The sequence below is a fragment of the Vidua macroura genome, chromosome 1 (genome assembly GCF_024509145.1).
Source record: "Vidua macroura isolate BioBank_ID:100142 chromosome 1, ASM2450914v1, whole genome shotgun sequence".
Lineage (NCBI taxonomy): Eukaryota > Metazoa > Chordata > Aves > Passeriformes > Viduidae > Vidua > Vidua macroura.
This window is the reverse complement of record NC_071571.1, coordinates 115,084,583-115,104,209: the sequence shown is the minus strand read 5'-3', so window position 1 is coordinate 115,104,209 and position 19,627 is coordinate 115,084,583. Positions and strand designations below refer to the sequence as shown.

General features: G+C 35.7%; 1 protein-coding gene across 1 annotated transcript; it reads right to left on the bottom strand.

The window, feature by feature from the left end:
• Nucleotides 1-1,896: 1,896 nt before the first annotated feature.
• LOC128808517 (oxygen-regulated protein 1-like) lies at nucleotides 1,897-12,442 on the bottom strand. The gene is made up of 4 exons (XM_053979753.1): nucleotides 12,034-12,442; nucleotides 11,804-11,997; nucleotides 10,272-10,443; nucleotides 1,897-7,430 (listed from the first exon to the last, which is right to left on the bottom strand). Exons 1-4 carry the CDS (start codon nucleotides 12,440-12,442, stop codon nucleotides 1,897-1,899), a joined length of 6,309 nt encoding a protein of 2,102 aa, XP_053835728.1.
• Nucleotides 12,443-19,627: the final 7,185 nt, after the last annotated feature.

Genomic DNA, 19,627 nt, shown 5'->3' with positions numbered 1-19,627 from the left:
AGCAGAAAGACTGTGAGTGATGGAGACATATATAACTGTAAATTTACCTATAATTTAGACATTATTTACAGCACAGAATGCTGTGTGACATTCAGATGGATTCTAGCAATTTTGAGTTGCATTTTTCAAACAAAGGTTTTATTTCTGTATCAACATGTAAAGGGATGAAAAAATACCATTGAGACTCTTCACTTGGAGCAGCTCTAAACATGTGGAGGAGGACACCAAAAGAAGTGGAGAAGGACAGAAAAATGTCAGAAACAAGGGCAGCATAGGAAATAACACACAGCTATCTGGTGTAAAATATATTAGACAATACATCTTGCTTTAGTGTTATAACATTATTTTATTACATAGTATACACCGCTTCAAACAACAGAAATATATCTTTTATTTAGGGGGAAATATATCAGCCACTGGACTTCTAAAAAAATTGAGGAGTACTTCTAGGTTTCCTACTTGTGCTACAAACCTTTTTTGCTTCACATCCAACTTCTACTTCCCTTCCACGTGCCTTCTGTCCCACACAGACACAATCTCGGCCTCTGGGCCAAGAGGAATTTGCGTCAGCCCTTTATTAGGTCCCCAATCTGGATAACCAAAGGATCATGACCCAGGGCTTATCACAGCATGTACATGCTAGTTATTCCAGACAGAGTCTTCAAGAGTACAGAATGGCCATTCTCTGCCTGAAAAGCAGCACCTTTTTTTTTCAGGTATATCTCTGACTTCATTAACAATTAAGAGGGGTACTGTGCAGTATTAGGAATTAAAATCTAACCAAAAAACTGAAACACTCTCCCTAAACACAATATACCTTAAATATTTTCCAATTTCATGTGTTACATTATTTACTGAAAATTGTAAACCATATATAGGTGCTTACTACATACATGCAGTATTAAAAAATGCTGTAAACAAGTATCCAAAATAACTCTAACAACAGATTGAAAGTTCCTAGAACATATTGCATATGCCTTGGATTCTCAAAATACAACATATTTACCAAAAAAAAATCAAACAAACAAAAAAACCCAAAACAAAACAAAACCACAAATCTCTAAAGTACAGACAGAGATTAAGTTAGAACACACAACTAAATCTTTCAGTGTACGTAGAACAATTTAAAGAGTAAGTGGTGCTGTCTCAGAAGGAAATATGGCAAGAGCTGTCAGGAAGTCCATTGACAAACAGTCTCTGTTCTCAGTTCCTAAATATGCTCCTTTTCTAGTGTCCTCTGAGTAAAAGAGGCCTCCTTATTTGGTGTTTGGATGATCCTACATGGAAAAATCTATTTACTCATGTACATGTTCTACAGCTGGCCTTTAAAACCTCAAACAGCAATTTTATAATGTACATCTAGATAAAATTATCATTACTTCTGTTTCCTACTTGTTATTGTATTACAGCATTTGAATAGTGTTTCCTACTTTTCATTTTAAATTAAATGTATCAGTTGATTTTCTTCTGGGAAAAGCATTTCTACTGAAAGGCAGTTTTCAATCTCCTTCTCAAATGTCCTGGAATATAAAAATCTTATCTTAAAACTTGGGCACATATTACAAATTTCAGTTCTCAGTTGAAAGAAGCAGCCATCATTTCTCTAAAATTAGATGATTGGTATGCAACTACCTCTTAACAGTTCATATTTCATGGAAAAACTGTTTCCTAGCCAAGAAATCATTGCCTTAGAAGAACAACTTTTCTTCGTATGGTGGGTCCCATAAAAATTTAATTAATATTTGTATTTCATCACTGGTACACAACTGTGACTTATTTTTATCTAGTTATTCACACTGGGAGTTTTATTGGTCTCACCGTTCAGCAGTTTATTATGTGATTTTTTTTTTTCCTAAAGATATTTAATATAATGTAATGGAAATTCCAAGATCTTTATTACAAGTCTTTCTCATCTTTACTGTTTCCATGTTTCATTGTAGAAGAGCAAACTACTTCTTCTTTGTCTTCTTCTGTAGGAAAGGCATTTTTGTTTTTCAGATTTTCAGAGGCTTTATGTTCAATGTTATTTAAGGAAGTGTCACACCTCAGAAATGTTTCATAATGACAGGTTTCTTCTGGATCTGCCAACATGGGAGAACATTTTTCTCCAACAATATAAATTAAATTTATTCTTAAGGTCTGACATGTCTTTCCATTGGGTGGCTCAGTATTTGTGCCTGTGATAAGATCACTGGGTATGAGTTTGGATACACTATTTTGACAATTTCTGGCTTCCATGGGGTTTGCATTCATATCCTCTGTAATATTTGACTCCCATAAAATATCTGTGTCTTTCCAAGTTGAGGATGCAAGAATCCCAAAATTACTAATAAAATCTAAGGTGTTATCAGCATAAAACCTATTAAAGATATTACTGACAATCTTATTGATAGAGTTATTCTTCAAAGTCACATGATTATTTTTGTCTGTCAGGTCTTGATCTGACAATTCTAAATGTTTGCTCTTTTTGGCCAACAAATATGAACCCAGCTGGTTCTCAATATCAGATGCCTTTTGGTAGGCATATCCTCTCTGTTCCTCATTAATTGGTGTTACTGTTACCATCAGTATTGGACAATGTTGGCCACATATCGCATGCAGTCTATCCAGAGAATCTTCTTCACGAAGAGCACTTCTATCAACATTACTAACATTTGTTGGCTGAGACTGTATGGGTACAGTATTTGAAGGCTTTTCCAATGGATGCACCTTGTTATCAGGCAATCTAAATTCTACAGATGAAAATGCTGGAAAATTGGTGTCGGCCTGTGTGGAAGTAGAACCTACCATGGTTGATGGATTGGTCTTGTCTTTGTTTGGTGCAGGAAGGATCTTACCATTGCGACTAAGTTTGCCTTTTGTATTTGATTCGTCCTGCAAGGGGTCTGAATCACTATTATGAGGCATATTGAAGTAGCTGCAAAAATTTTCAGGGGGTTTTACCATGTCTTCAAGTTCTGAAGAAGGGATCTCATCAAGGGTGGGGTACTGATCCAGGTTGCCAAAGTGAGAATATGGGACTTCATCACTTTCAATTGATGTTGTATCCAAATTACCATACATTCCACTCCGTTCAGGTGGTGATCTTCTTATCAAATGATTTTCTTTCAGAAGCCATTTGCCTTTATCTATCAATATTCCTTCATCTTCACTAGCCTGAATGATAGGTTGACAATGTTGATTTGGAGATTCCCCTAAATGGTCATTAGTATAACTTGTCTCTTCTCTGTTAAGAGTAGATTGTGGTGTTGGTAAAGGAGTATTTTCTCTTCTTGATATACTGCCATCTTTGTTTACTTTGACTGGATATTCTTGTGATGGTACTGAGGAGTGCGACAATTTCTCTGCAGAACAAGACATAGATTCTTGAGAAAAATAAATTATTTTTTCTCCCACTGCAGAGTGGAATCCTTCAGTATCTGCTTGAAATACTTTTGACGTATAAGGAAATCCTTTGTGAAAGTCAGGCTTAAATGAAGCTTCTGTCTTGCCATAGAGTCTTTCAATAGTTCTCTTTACATAGCCAGTATTATAATGTTTTTCAAGTGCTTCCTCCCCACTTTCATTGGTCAAATCACTGGATGCCCTAAAGTTATTATCACTCTCTTCAGTATCTGGTCTGTAATCTGACCAGTCTGAAGTAGCAGGACTTTTTAAGCATTTTTTTAATTGAGAGGTCTCAGAACACGTTTTATTCTCCAGTTCTTCTACTTGCAATTTCTGTTCTCCTTCAGTCATGTCACATTCTGTAATTTGCTTTGATTCATAACGAAATGATAATGGAGAGACTGTAGATAACCTCTCAGAGGTTTCCTCAGATATTTCTGCATCTTCTTTGTCACCCTGTACAGAATAATCCTCATTATTATATTCTACAGAGGTTTCAGCATCTAGTGTAAGTTGGTGTTTTGGTGTTTTGTCAATATCTGCTGATTTTGGATCAACATCCTCATCATCACTTTTATCAGTACTAACAGGTACAATGCCTTTTTCACCTTCTAACTCAGAAGTATCCTGATCTAAAATACAATTGTTATCATTAGAAGTTATACTATGAATTGTGGAGTTAGGTTCTACTGAAGATTCTGACTCTTCATTAATGAATGATGTATCTTGAGTTTTTTCATATAGGTTACCAGGCAATTCTTCATTTCTTTCTGGTGTCTCTACAGCTGATGGAACGCTACAGGTATTTGAATCAGTATTGCCATATTGACCATCTAATTGTGTTTTGGGAGCAGTCATGTCTAACATCTCTGTTTCTTTACGAAGATCCCTCTCTATATCAAAACAGCTTTCTGATTCCCCAGTTAATTTTAGAGCTTCTTCAGAATTTACACTGTCCATTGCAATACAAGGCTCAACTGATTCTTCATGTTCATGCAAATGTGTATCATTAGGAATTTCAGATGTGGGCACATTCTCATGCATGGAGCCCTGCTTTTCAAGTTCCTTCCTAAAGTGTAATAAGTTATTTTCTGTTGATTGTTGGAGATGTGAGAAGACAGCCTTCAGCTCATCAGCTTGGTCTATAGCTGCAGTTTGTTTCAGACATTTTAACTGTGTAAATATTTCAGAACAGCTACAGGCATTTTTTTGCATATCATCTGTGATTGTCCCAATCAAACTCTCTCTCAGATTCAGTAAAAGTAGCCAAGCTAGGAGGGCATTGGAGGAAGAACCAAAAGCTGCAGGAGAAAGATCTGAAAACCTGCAAGATTTCCCAATGCATCCACTATGTCCTTTCTGCAGACCAAGCAAAGCTGATTGAAGTTCATTAAGCAAAATGCTAGACATGCAATTATTCTGAACTTCAATTCCAATTTTCTCACTAACAATTGTGCAATCAGCTTGAACAGCAACTTCAGATCTTTTTATTTGACATAGGTTGGTAACTTGAATGTCAGCTTCTGCCATCTTTTTATCATGTGCTTTATGAAACAAATGCAGCTTAGTATCCTGATGAAATTCTGACTTTAGTAAATACTTGGCTTCTTCTAGTACAGATGTCTTAGAATGAATCAAAGAGTCAGTTTGTCTTTCATCTGAATCTTTGGCTGAGTCTTCTGAAATTCTTACTTTACCAATAGGCTTGAATGGTTTTTTTGTTAGATTATCTTCAAGTAGATGCGTTTTTCCAGTTACATTCACATTATTTGTGTTAAATCTAGCTTCTTTTTCTATAGAGGCATCAGTATTTTCTTTAGGAGAAGAACAGGCATTGCTATTCTCTACAGTCCCTTCTCTTTTCTTTATAGGAGGTAAGACAGAGTTTGAGAATGAATTTTTCAGCCAAGTTTGGACGTAGTTTTCACGTGAATGCTCAACAACCTTCTCTTGAAAACCCTCCCGGTTTAGAGCCTCTAGTGTAATGGCACTCTCTAACATATTTTTCTTATTTACACCTTTACTTAGATTTTTCTTCATCTTTTGCTTTTTCTCTTTCTTTGATAGCAAATGTTCCAAATTATTCTTTTCTTTTTCAAAGTTAAGATTTTTTGGCACTTCTGACAATGGCTTTGATGAGTTAGGCGTCTGTTTGAAAGAACTGGTCATAAGATGTGTACCTTCTTTCTCAGTATTAAGCGTATCCTGACTGTGTTCAGATTCATTGTTTGAATCAGCTGTCATTAGACCATCTTCACTCTTTGCAGATGAAATGATACTGCTTTTTTTGCCTGACTTCAATTTCACCTTGGCTACCTTCTTGTTATTACTTCTTTTTTTTTTATTAGATGATGATGATCCATTTTGTTCCACCGACTCCTGGCAATTGAACTCACCTTCAGGATGTATGGTTTTGTCTGAATTGGCAGACCCATCATTGTTTTTTACAAAATATTCAGATCCTTTTTTCTGAGGCATTTCAGAATATTTATCCATAGCCTCTGTTGTGGAATCCTGTGTGATATGCAGTCCCTCACTTCTAATTATCCCTGAAATTTCTTGAAGCTTTTGACTTTCATATGTACTTTGCTCTAGAAAGCTGGATGATTTTCTTTTCTTCTTCTTCTTTTTGGTGAGGGACGATGCAGGCTGGTTATTCTCAATGGGTGTTGTCATCACAGATTCAGTTGTGGCACTGATTTGAGTCTCACTTTCAGTAACAGTAGGAAAGAATCCAGTTGTTTGATTTACTTGCTCAGCAGGACTCTTACTATGTGGAGGTGCCATCATTTTCATCTGGCTATGTCCAGCACAGGCTGAATGCACTGAATCTTGAGAAACATCTACTAAATCAGCAGCTTGGCATTTTATTTCTTCTTTTGACTGACATAATTCTGAATATGTAATGAAAGAGCTCACTGACCTTTTTATTTGTTTAATATCACATGACTTGTGGATGTGATCTGCTGTACCTGGTCTAGCTGTCTGGTAAGTTTTTGACGATGGCATGAAACCACTGATGTTAGCTTTGGAGGCTGATACTAAACTACTATATGCACCTTGTCCCACAGCTGATTTCTCCAATATGTTCTGTACCAATTCATCCTCATGAGGCAATTCCAATATCTTCCTATTTGTGGTTTCTATTATCTCACTACTTTTGTGGCTTACTTTAAAAAGCATTTCTTCCTTTATATTTTCTGAAGACGGCTTTAATAAATCATTGTCACTCATCTCATTAAACTTTGGATTACTGACACTTGATTTTTTTCTGCTTGAATGAGCTACCATGCAATACTCAGATGTTTTTTCTCCATTCTCTATTTCCTCACTATAGGAAAACTGTCCTATTGTCTTCTCTTGAACCTCTTTCTCAGATACCAAGGTGACACTTTCAACTAACGCTTTCTTTTGTCGAACGCGCCTTGGCCCAGGGGTGGGAGGCCTATAAAAGCGAGGCTTAATATTTTCCTCAGGTACATTACTTACATCTAACTCTGCAGAATTGTTCTTCTCAGAGACATTACAATCAGCATTTTTCAAATCAGATTCTGATTCTTTTTCTGACACTTCCTCATTGGATTGCTGTAATGAGTCTTCCCCTTCTTTATTGCAGCTCTTCAAAAATGGAGCATCTTTTGGATTTATACAGTCTGATGTATTTACATTGGATGAGCAGTCTTCCACATTCATTGCAGAAGAATTGCAAATGGAGATATTTTTGTCATCAGAAAGTCCAGCACGACTTACGGTGGTTGTCCACTTAATGGTTTCTTCCTCTTTAATTTTGAATCGAACTTTCATTTCCACTGTGATACTGCCATCTTGATTAATATGAACGGATTTCTCAACGTCATCTTGATACTGTGCCACAGATAAGTCTTCACCAATAACTGACCGATTTACTCCTATCCCATTATGGCTGTCAAGAACATAGGAAGACTCTGAGTTGTTATCATTTGAGATGTTATCATTGCTGGATCCTTTATCAGAAGAAACTGAGAATATCTGAGATCTTGAACTAGAGTCCATTTGAGCTCTCACTACCAATAATTACATTGAAAGAACACAGATTCATTCAGTAGACAGAAAGTAGAGCAGACAAATATCACGGATAAGGATCCAGATGATGAGACAGCGACAGGCAACAAAGGAAAAGAAGAAAGGAGAAAAATTAGTATTAAAGATGTTAATGAAGTGTGTTATTTTACATATTTTGGTTTTTTATTTATTTTGCATTAGAAAGTACAGAAAAAATGGGTAATCTTGCTATTCATCTGTGAAGTTTTCAGAGGAAGAAATATAAGAAAGTCTTAATAAAGAATTAAGCTTGTCCACTTATTATTATTTTACAGTAAGTTCTTTCTAATGCCAGAACTACAGTCTTATTTGAAGCTCCAAAGCCTAAAAAAGATTTTTTTATTTTAAAAAGTGTAATCTTTTACTTTACTCATTTTATACTTAGTTGAGAGCTGAGGCTGCCTTGAGCCTTTCAAAGGATTCATAGGTGCCCACTTGTTTGGGCTTCAAGCTACCAGCTTTACTTCCCTTTCACGCTTTAGTAATCATTAATATATCACTTCCATTTAGTTCTTACAGTTAGTACTAAAACATGCCAGTCAAGGTCAATATGTATGTCCTCAGGCTTAATCTAACAATCTACAGTACATGAGTAACTATTCTTTGTAATGTCACGGACGCATGAGGAAAGGGTTCATATCCAATCCTCTGACCTTCTATAAAGAAGTAAACATTGAAGTTCTTGAACTCCTTGTAAAATCTGAACTTAAATCATGACATTCTGGAACACCTTTATGTATCTGTACTGTAGACAATGGTGAAAAACTCAGCAAAGCATATGAGAATACTTCTAGACTTCAGTGATTTTTGAATATGGCACAAAATGTGTTAGCATACACAATATATATTCCCACTATATGTTTTGATTACTCTGCAATAACTTGGGTCTTTTAAAAATTTTATCTCATCTCTCCCTCATAGCTGTCGCTGAAGAGTTGAGAGCTAAAAGAACATAAGATAAGAATAAAGTTTTGCTGTCTTCCAAGGTCTTCTGCGTGTGCAAGGGAAACAGTGCAGGTACACCCACACAAAGGTATGAACAATTGCTACTGATATCTAAATAAATATATAATCCACCACTTAATAGACAGGTTTCACTTGCAAAAAGCATTTTAACACATGTAATATTAACTTATCTACATTTCTTGAATTTAAGTTTGTTTGTTTTTTCAAGTGGTCTCATGTCAAGACTTTTCCAGTAATATATTACTGTTATAGAAACATGTCTATAACTTCAGGCAAATGGCCTTGCAAGCTTCTCGAGCATATGCTTCACAATGAACTAAATAAGAAACAGAAGTTTGTACTAGTTCTTCTAACACAGACCAGAACTTCTGCTTCACAAAATAAAAATTTCACCTTCTCTGTCTCAGAAAATGGAATTGGAACAAAGATGCTGAAATTTCATTTTCCATGTTTTCATATCATCAATGATATCTCCTACACCTGATATTTTTTTTAATTCTCAAGTTAAAGACAAAAAGAGGGGGGTTTTTTCTCCCTCCTTCTGTGATTGCTGTTGACTAAGAATTAGAAGCAGGAGATAATCAGATTCAACAACTCAGTTTTTCTACAATTGCAAGGCTCAGTCTCTGTCTCAAAGCAGAATCTAGGTAGGATTTTTGTTTCTGCAGAGCTTTCATTCTCAAAATGTTCTTATTCATTCTCTCTTGACTCATTAGTTATGCTCTGCAAACAGGTCTCAAGCTGTGCAGTCAAAGTACATGAAGGCTGAAAAAAACTAAAATTAATAGCTTGGTTGGGAGATAATAAAGTGCAAGGAATGTGAATGGAACTCCCTCAAGCAAATGGAAATCAAATGTCATATATTAAAGTGCTCCATGACTCTGTCAGGGTTACTGCGGAAAGTCACAGTACAGTAACAATTAGAGTGTTCCCTGGGTTCTCCAGTACAGCATGAAGCTGTAGCAAGAGTAGAGAGTACATCTGGATTCAGGAGGTTCCTGTACACAGTACCTCAGCCCTACAGGATGCTCTAATGTCAGGAATTCCCACAGGACTTAAAGCTCTGGTACTGCAGCATTTCGTTTCCCTCAGGCTATTCATCTAGCCTGGCTTCTGTGCAAGAACTCCTCATGTTCTTGATCATCCACTGGCCACTTCACACTCTTCCTGATCTTATCAGGGGAGCAACTCCTTGAGTAATCAAAGAGAAAGTACATATTTGTGTATCTTTTCCCAACCTTATTAAAAAAAAAATATATAACAGCCATGAGGATATAGGAATGAATAACACTCTGTTTAGGCAAAAGCAGCTTCAAAAACTTGATCAATCTGTGAGTGGATGGGTGCTATACTAGTTTTCCTATTTATGTGGAGCATGTGACAAGAAAAGAAGAGTAAGTCATGATAAGCCAAATCTCCACTTGTTAAGTTCTGAAAACCGAACAAAAGTTTTGCCCAAGCAATTCAATGAGAGCCTGAAGTAGCCTGAGATTTTACTTTTACCACTGTTGTTATTAATTCTGGCACTAAAAAATTAATAACAATGCCAATCAAGTGAATTAAAGTGAAATATACTCATAAATTTTCATCCATGTTCTAAGTAAGTCTATCAGAAATAAAATATGCATACTAGCTGAGTACTTAGCAGAAACCTGCATTTTAAAAAGAAAATTAGCACTTTGATCTTTCATAACCTTATAGAGGAGTCACACCAGATATAAACAGTTTCAACTGGCCTTTCTGAATATCCTTGATCCTAGTAAGATTGTCACTGTTTATGTCTTATGCCGAGAGAGATAAACAAATTAATAAAATACAAATTAATTCAAAGAACTTACTCTTTTCACTTTCTGACTTGGCATTGGCTTTTGGGTACACACGATTTCTAATTCCAAGGGGTTTAGCAGGTCGCAAATACCCAAGAGATTCATAATTGCTTGGTTTAAAAGGCTCTCTCCCTGCTGCGACTACAGCTCCAGAGCACAATATCAAGGCCTGAAGATTAGGAACCTGGAAAAAAAAGTAACATTAAATTCTCTGCCTTAGTAACCACCAAAAAATAGTGTAAGAGATTCATCCCTTTCAAGCTTTAATATCTTCACTCCTTAGTCTCTACATTCATTTGCAGCAGACTATTAAATATCTATTAAATATGTATCACAGCAGGGAATTAATTTTTCAATTCCTATAAGGCAATTCCTATTTCTGTGAGGATATATCTTGTTATATTAATATATTGGATAATTACTTCAAGAAGCAACTTGGATCCAGATCAAAATTTTCTTACAATTTTAGTGTTTACACATGTAATTTTGTTTCATTGTTGCACAGTGACTGTTCATAGTCATGAAATATGAATATGCATTTGGAGGTAGGTATACATATGAAGACATGGAGGAAAAATTCAGAATACAGCACAAGCAGTTGACTCATACTTCCACAAAGGACGTAGCACACCATCACAGAGCATTATACTTTGGAAAAGACCTCTGGAGGTCATACATTCTAACGCTCCACTCAAAGCAGATCTGACTGGATCAAGATGCTCAGAGCTTTGTCTGACAATTTTGAATGTATGTTCCAAAATGCATTGCAAATTAATGCTTACAAACTGTACTTCACTAACTTGTAGGTAATACGAACAGTTTCCCAACCTAATACACAACTTCAACAAGTGAAGGGTAAACAGGAGATTTCTTATGAACTCTTTGAGTTCTGCACAGATTTGTCTTTCTAGATACCTGCTAAGTGTAACCATAAGTGTTTTTTTGTGGTTAAACAGCAGACAGAAAAAGTACTGAGATAAAATTATACAAACAGCACGCGAGACTAAAATCTGAATTATTAGCGCTGCACCATCTGAGTTTAGAGGTACAGAACCTGGTCCATGGTTTGAAACTATAATAGGCAATCGGGTGTCAGAGTCCCAAGTCATTGGCAAACCACTTTGCATTTGTGCAATGATAAAAGTACCTGTGGACATTAGATGCTATTTATCATGTTCTAAAACATTAAAAATCCCAGATAAACAGCATTAAGACTAAAAGGTTTTGTGTAAATGGATAAAAGTATACAATTGGGAGCATGCTTTAAAGAGGCCTGAGTATGAGAAAATAAAGTGTTGGTTTTTTTTTGCTTAAAATGAAATGTGCCCTCACTAACTTCTCTCTGTTCCCAAGATTCCAGTATATTTCCTCCAAATTGGTAGTCCTTCTGAAGGGGTAAAAAGCATGGAAAGTAAACAGATGAAATTTAGCACATCAGATCATACATCAGGACCATGTTTCAATCATGGATACAACTTCTTTTATATTTAAAATAATCTAGAATAAATCACAAAACAAATGTCAGTACTCATCCTTTTTCTCACCTTTCTGCCATCAGTGGTATAGAGCTTTGCAACTGGATATTGCATTAATTCACTCATATAATCCAGAAAGGCCTCAAATGTTTGTGTATTTTTTTTTCCCAAAACTATGGTGCGCCTAAGTCTTACATCCCCATTTTTGAAAACAAGCATCTTTTTGGGAGTTGTTATTCTGCTTTCTCGATGGCCAAACCCATCTTCATTCTGCCTTGCTAATTGCACAGCTCGACGACGAGCGCTGACAGGCCTGCTGATCTGCCAGGGCAGTGGCTTTCTGCTGGCCTGTTCCAGGTTGATGGGCTTCATTTTCCTCTGATGGGAGCAAATATAGGATTTTCCATCTTCCAGATCCTCCAAACTGGTGATGTTGTGTCTCCCTCTTGGTGTACTAATATTCCTTACTCCAAAAGGTAATGGGACCCGTTTGGACAAACTATCCAGCAAGGCATCAAATGTCTTGTAAGACCTGCTATTAACTACCATTTTGATTCCATTAAACTGGGGATCTCCACTTTTATAGAAACAAATCCGTTTTGCCACAACAGGTTCAGTAACATTGAAATGGCGCGTGGATAAACTCTGCTCACTCTCGGAGGAGTTTGGATGATTGGCCGAGTAACTGCTTGAAGGTGTTTCACTCATTTTGACAGCAATCTGGAAGAAAGAGAAGATGGATGTAAAACTTTCTCTGTGACTAGTAAAAATATGATCTACATTTTGAAAGGTACAGGAAGAGAATTTATGAGAAACCAACAGCAGCGTGTTGTGCCAAAAATCATTGGATTTAAATGGATTCAAGCTGTTATCACTAAATTCCACAAAGACTCCAATACTGTCAGATTAAGTTAGCATAGCTCTACTTGCAAGTATTCCCAAAACTCTCCAATGTAATTTCAAATCTCTTATCATTTTTGTACAAGAGACCTTTTCTTAGAAGGAGGTGGTTTTTCAGTCCATCCTTTCTTGAGCATGAAGCTAATGACATTTCACATTTAAGATATTTAAGAAAAGTCCTTACTAGGAGGGAGAAATCTGTGCTTTGGTACAAGCTTTTTTTAGTCCAAAATAGCTAAACTGAAAGACAATGCAATTCAGTCTGATCTTATATACTAGTTTCATATCAAGGCAAAACCATGGAAGTCAGAGAAAAGTCTCCTGATTTACAGAACTGTAATCTATACCATAATTAGGCCCAAAACATATGTTAGAGGGAAGTTTTATCATAAATTGACATATTATTTCCTTTTCTGTTACAAGTTTTCTGTCTCACAATACATATCTAGTACAACAGTCGTATTTATACTGAGAAGAAAAAACTACTGACAAAATAAGGCATTTTTAGTAAAAGAAAAGCCTTTAAGTCCCTCAAAAAGACACAAAAAAATCAGGTATTCTTCAGAAGAAGTAGCCTTGAAATGAAAACATTAAATACTGGTCTTATAAACAACAAATTATTTTTGACAACCATATTGATAGCCTTCATGCTTGTAAATAGAGCACCAATCTTTCCATTTTAATCCAATCTAAATATAGATTCTGTAATGACAACCCTTTAAGTGACTAAAATAACTATCTTAATGATTGGTTTGCTTTCACTGGAACACAGGATAAAAACTTTCAACTAATTAGCCTCAAGGAAACAGTTTTAGTAGACTTTTACTGAAAAGCTACGTAGCAACCTCAGGGAACACTTGTCATCAAAAGAAATTAAATTCTTTGATGATGTAATCTTAATATAGCTGCCATATTGAGTAATGGAACAATCTCTGACTACCATGTATTTTTTAATGAAGCTATGGAAAACAGTATTCTGATTATTTTAATACTGCATATATCAGTTCTGAAATTGATAAGAAGATGTTATGTTTCAAGACAGTGAAGGTTCAAATAAAGTCAGATTTGATAAGATTTTATCTTACTGTGTTCTTACAGCTTTTTCCAATAATGCTTCAGCTGAAGTGCAATAATGCACTGCTTCAGCTCAGGTGTTTTGCCTTCACTAGGAGTTAATTATTTTGAACACTGATCAGAACACAGGAAGAAATGTCTCCTTATAAGACACAATTTATGCAATACTTGTAAAATATACTCCTCTAAGTGCTAAAACTAAAAAATAGCCCAACAGGTCTGCACTAGAATGATGTACTCGAAGACTGATTTGCATAATCACAATTCAATTTAAAATAAAGAAATCAATTTCAAAAGCTTAAAAAATGAAAAAGAAAAAAAGCATTTAATTAAGGAATAAGTAAAAAGAAATTTTCAAGGTTGGCTGCAGCAACTTATACAACCCAGCTACTGAAATGGCCTACTTTCTGTAGGAGGGAGGAGCTCCATTTCAACTGAAACCACTGAGAGCTACAGTTGTTCATCTTTTTTTGGCAGGTCTACTCATTAGCTGAGTAAATTTTCTCTATAATTCTACATTGAGAGGTTGATTGGTGAGTTTAGACATGGGACACAATTTGAACCAGACATTTCATGCTGCATGTGTCATTCTGCTTAGCTGGATCTGCCTAGAGGAAATCTATAAGGGCATTTTTGTTGCTAGCTGCAACACAAACTTTCCTACTCTCTTTGCAGAGCAAATGTTCTACTCAAGTGAAAGCAGCAATGACAGAAGTTCTTGAGTGAACTGAATGTCATGTTACTTCATTTCAGCTGGCCAACAGTGGAGTTTGAGAGCCCAGTCCAGGATCTCTGGGGGAAAAACGCTTTTGTCAACAATGGCCAGAGAGAGAAACGAGCAGATACAGCTCCTCAGCTGCTCTCTACTGTACTTCTTATACTTTGTGAAAATGGAGTGGAATTTCATCTGTGTGATTCGATTATTCACTCTTACAAGAGATAAAATAGGTGGATTTTCTCATGAGACGACTGACATTAATCACTTTAGAATTAGAGTCTCAGAGGCTGTTCTAGATATTTGTGCTTGTGGAAAACATTCAGTTACATAAGCATCAGCATTTGAAAGAGAAATGCAACAGACTTTACATAAAGCTAATTATTATACTTAGTCTTGACACTGTGGAAGTACTGAAATCCAAGACAAAGAGGGAATATACATATCAATAAAGAAAAAAGACAATTTTCAGCGTAAACACAAAATAATTTGAATGTACAAAACTAAGAAAAATAATATCATCCATTTTCCATAGCAAAATAGATGATAAGCCTTTATTTGGCATACAATGATTCTAGCATTAATTTTAATAGCAAAAATGCTTCTGCATCTTTTAGACACCTTATAATTACCTTTTACAAACAGAAAATATTTCAACAATGAACAATCAATTTATTATGGAAGTTATTTTTTCATATTACAGGCCACCACAAAATACCTTAATTTCATCATAAACATACTATCAGTTTTCATACTTAAATGATATTATTCTAAAATTGAGAAATAGCTGATATTACATGAAATAGGATGTCTATTAAAATACTTTGGCAACTAAAATGCTGAGAAATTTATTCTCCAATAAAATCAAACAGATGTCAGAATTTAATAATTTCCCTGAGTTCTATAAAGAAAACCACCACAACATTTATGCACAAATCTAAATTCTATAGACACTAAGTGGAACACTTTGTTCTAAATACATAAGAATACCTTCAATGCCATAGAGCTGGTAAGCATTGCATAATAATTTTATCATACTCACCCACAGTCCTATGTAAATAAAAGAGAATATAACTTGTTTTCAGAGATTTATAAATTGTACATGTGGTTGCCTATGTCGCATGAAACAACATTCTTAGTCTTATTCCAAGTATGCTCAGCCAGGAAAAACATCATAATCCACTTGCTTAATCTCAGCTAATGTGAATCACCAGACCAGGTTGACAACAGACAGCCACTGTTCAGAGCAGAATGTCTAACATCTTATCCATCAAGTCCTCTCATATTAAAACACTATTTACTTATTAAATATTTCATTTGTATAATTTTCTATTTACTTAGACTGCTCAAGAGAGTCACATAACCACATAAAATAAAAATGTGCGTGGGGAATGTGAGTTATCTAATCTACCTTCTTGTCAGAGTAGGCTTATCATCCAAACTAAATTCTTTAGTGATAAAAATTTTTAATATGTTAAAAATTGAGCTTCTACCACTCACCTTCTGAGACTATTTATTAACTATCTAATTATTAGCTACCACTAATTCTTGCTTTTGTTTATTCACTTCCTCAAGCTGATTCTCTTTGTGCTAAAGATTCTCCCATATTTTTCTCTATTCAGATAACTCAGTGAAAATAGTTCCACAGTTTCTCTATCAATAGTTAGTAAAACATGACAGTCTGAAGGAGTTTTGTCGAACATGAGGCATTCTTTATTTCTACATGTTGGAAAAAAGGCCATGACTTTTTCAGGAAGAGATAGGAGAATTATGTTTAACTGTATTTTAGTTATGCCACGGAATGTGGACTTTTTTTTTCTTTTTCCAGTGGAAATACTATGTTCCCAGGTGGGGACTGTTCCATCTAATTGCCACCAGATATATAATCTGATTTGGAGCTTCTTTGCTTAATCAGGATTACACCAAGCTCTCAAAACTAGCTGTGTAGAACAGTAACAAAAACACTGCTCAGTAAACACTACCACTGCATGCTGTAATGAGTTTTTAACTAGTCTCCTTAGTAGAGAATTCAACATTTATAGTAGTTGCAAAATACCACTTCAGTTCCACTTTCATGAGATACATAGGTACAAACAAAGATGAAATTATAACATTGCACAGATATTTTGCTATAAGCATTGCTTTTTAACATAATATATTAATATAATAATTTAGGTCCTTAATCTATTTTAGCTAATGTACTTGTATTCTAGTCAGTATTCTGTTGTTTACGCTTGTTCAGAAGATGAACAAGTGCAAATTCTATTCTGCCATCTTAAAACTAAACTGCTTATAGCAGGAATTTATACTGGGTTGGATATCCCTGCAGTGTAGGATTTAAAACATCGTTGCTACCCTCGTTAACTTTCCAGTGCATGCAAAGTCACTTTCAATAAACAGCTAATCCATCAGTGGCTTCCGCGTACCACTAGGACTGGGGACTCAAGAGATCATACTGCTGGGACCTGGTGAAGATGACAATTAAGTGTCACCATTTGACAATATAAATGCCTCTTATTTCTCTAAGACTTCAAAAGGCTTGCAAAGCTTCTGTCCAGACATATGTAGCTTAAAGGCCCGCTGCATTCATTCTTGTACTACAAACACTTCATATAGTCTGAAAAGATATAAGAAATCATCAACTTTATAGTAAAAATACCATCAATAGAATTATGCTTTATCCAGGCTTAAAGCCAGCAAGGCACCAAAAAAATTATCACTGTCCTAAAGCAATCAGTTTCTGACACAGAAACACCTTTCATCCACTCATGTGGGCAGCTTGGTTGACGTCCATGGAATTATTAAAATTTTGCAATAAGAATTTAGCCTTAATATCTGGAGAACTGTTGCTCTTTGTATATAAACCTTTTGGAAAGAAAAATTGGGGAATACAAAATTAGTCCAGAAAATAGAAGCAAGCAAAATTAAGCCACATGAGAAAACATCACTGATTAAAATTGTAATGGCAAGCACGTTTACAATTTTTCTGAGTTGCTGTCAGTCTCACTTTTAAATGACAAGCCTGTTTATCCCCAAAACATCTTTAGTTCTAGGTTCTAATACTAAATATTGCACTTAACCTGTACTCCATATCCCTCTTGGTCCTATTTTTTTAAGTATTATTGACTGGGCGATAACTGGAATTATGACCATATCACTGTGAGATTGTCACTAAGTTTCAGTGAGAGGTCTTGTCTCTCACTGAAAAGAAGCAAAAAGAAGAAAGCTCGTGTTTGGCTCTTTGTGAACATAGTGCCAGATAAGCACAAAGGATCTACTCTCATGACCGCAGGCATCAGCGGGAGTTTTCCCATTTTTTCCCAAAGGTTGTCCTCTAGGAAGGCAGTGGAAGAGACACAGCCAGTTCAAGGTCCAGTGCCTGCAGTTAGCCTGCAACAGCATTCTATGAGGCAAAAGACCCAAGTCCAGCACTCTAAGAAAACACATGACCTGCTGAGTTCAGCCCAGCCTGGGCTGAACCAAAGCTCTAGTGGAAGTTTTCAAAGTCAAAAGTTTCTAACTGACTCCAAAATTCTTTGTATGAGACCAGAAAAATACAGCATCAAAATAATTGTAAAAAATATTTTTACCACTACGCTTCCTGATTTTTGACCAATTACTCCTCTTTTTCTACAGACTTTGCTTGAGTATCTGAACTGATCAAATGTTACAAGTACCTAAATACAACCTACACTTTCTACCTCCTTCTACAAGTCTTCAGTGTTTCTCAGGACCATTATCATACCTAGGAATGTGATGCTTAAGAAAGAAAAAGTATGTTAGCAATTACATTTACATGCTTGCTGATACATTATTTTTTTCATTACAGATAATCAGCACCCCAGGTTGAGAAACATAAGCAGCCTTTTCTGCAGCATTATCCTGAGTGGGAGCAGGGTCAGGGCCGTGTGCGCAATGAGGACTTCCCTGCCTGGCAATCCTACGGCCCTTGAAGGACAGCCTTTGTTTAAGTCAGAGCCATATGGAGCAGCAGTGAACACTTGAGTATTTTTATCATTCAAGAGTGAGTCACTTCTTTAGAAAGGGCAATTACTACACCAGTTAAACTATTACTGTTGATCTCATGCCCCAAGAAAATGCTGATAACGTGCTTTATATTTCCAAGTCCCTGCAACCTCTTCTGTTTCTGGTTACTACTCAGTAAGGTATGGAACTAGGAAACTGCTATCAAGCTAAAAAGGAAATTATCACATTAGAAGCAGGGGCCTGGGTTAAGTTCCCTTCAGTGTGCCCAGCCTGTTTACATCCTTTCCAGCAAAGCTTTCCAAAAAATGTGGCACTATTAATATGTTACTACTGATAAGATTTTGAACCATCACATTACAACAGCATTTTACTGTTTGATATACATGAACTTCTTATCAAGTTAATCCTCACAGACTTTTATTCATTAAATTCTCCAACAGAGATTTGATAACCAACAGCTGAGGATGCAGAATGAGGAAAAAAAGTATGCCTCTGGGGACGAAAAAAAACAAAATAAAACCAGAGCTCTGCTTTTAGGAGGATGCTGCCTGAATGGTTAGCTGAACTGAAAAACTCCTGTTTGAGTTGTTCTAGTTTTTGACCACCACTACATTTAACTCAAATCTGAATACCCGTGTGTGTTCAGTAGACAGATTCCTCTGGGAAATGTCTGGCCTTCCAGGAGTACAAATTAACCTATCAGCTTTAAGTGAGCTAGAATTTAATTCTGGAATGTATAGCCTATCTCAGATTTAAATGCATATCAATTCTCAGATAGTTTCCCTTATTTTCTTGCCTCAGATGTACAGAACCATCTACACTTACCTTCTGCTCTGTAGTATATACTAACTGAAGGGAAGGATCAATCATGTTCTCATTTTTTTCTGTGTGAACATCTGAAAAAAGAATCATCCTAGACTACATTTTATTTATTTACATTACATTTACACAAGTCACTGCACTGATATGTGAATGCCTATAGAGCTTCTAAAATTCTTTAAATAGGACAAAAAGGGACTAGAAATTTTTCCATATCCCTAGTTTTTGTATTTTACAACATTTTAAAAATTTCTTTTCTTCCTTGAATATTTGCTTTTATGACCCCCACAGCCCTTTCACCAAACTAATAAGGCAGTTGTCCGTGTACCATCCTTAACACACCATGATTTGTAAAAAAATCATGTTACAACTAACTGCAAATGTAATCAGTGCTGTCA

Bases quoted from the DNA above. Each gene is read 5' to 3' on its own strand.
- LOC128808517 (XM_053979753.1), bottom strand. From the start codon at position 12,442: ATGAGTGAAACACCTTCAAGCAGTTACTCGGCCAATCATCCAAACTCC. The intron at 11,998-12,033 runs GTCGTCGAGCTG...GGCAGAATGAAG, and splicing joins CAGCAGGCCTGTCAGCGCTC to ATGGGTTTGGCCATCGAGAA. The intron at 10,444-11,803 runs GTGAGAAAAAGG...TTTTTTTTCCAG, and splicing joins ATACCACTGATGGCAGAAAG to GTTCCTAATCTTCAGGCCTT.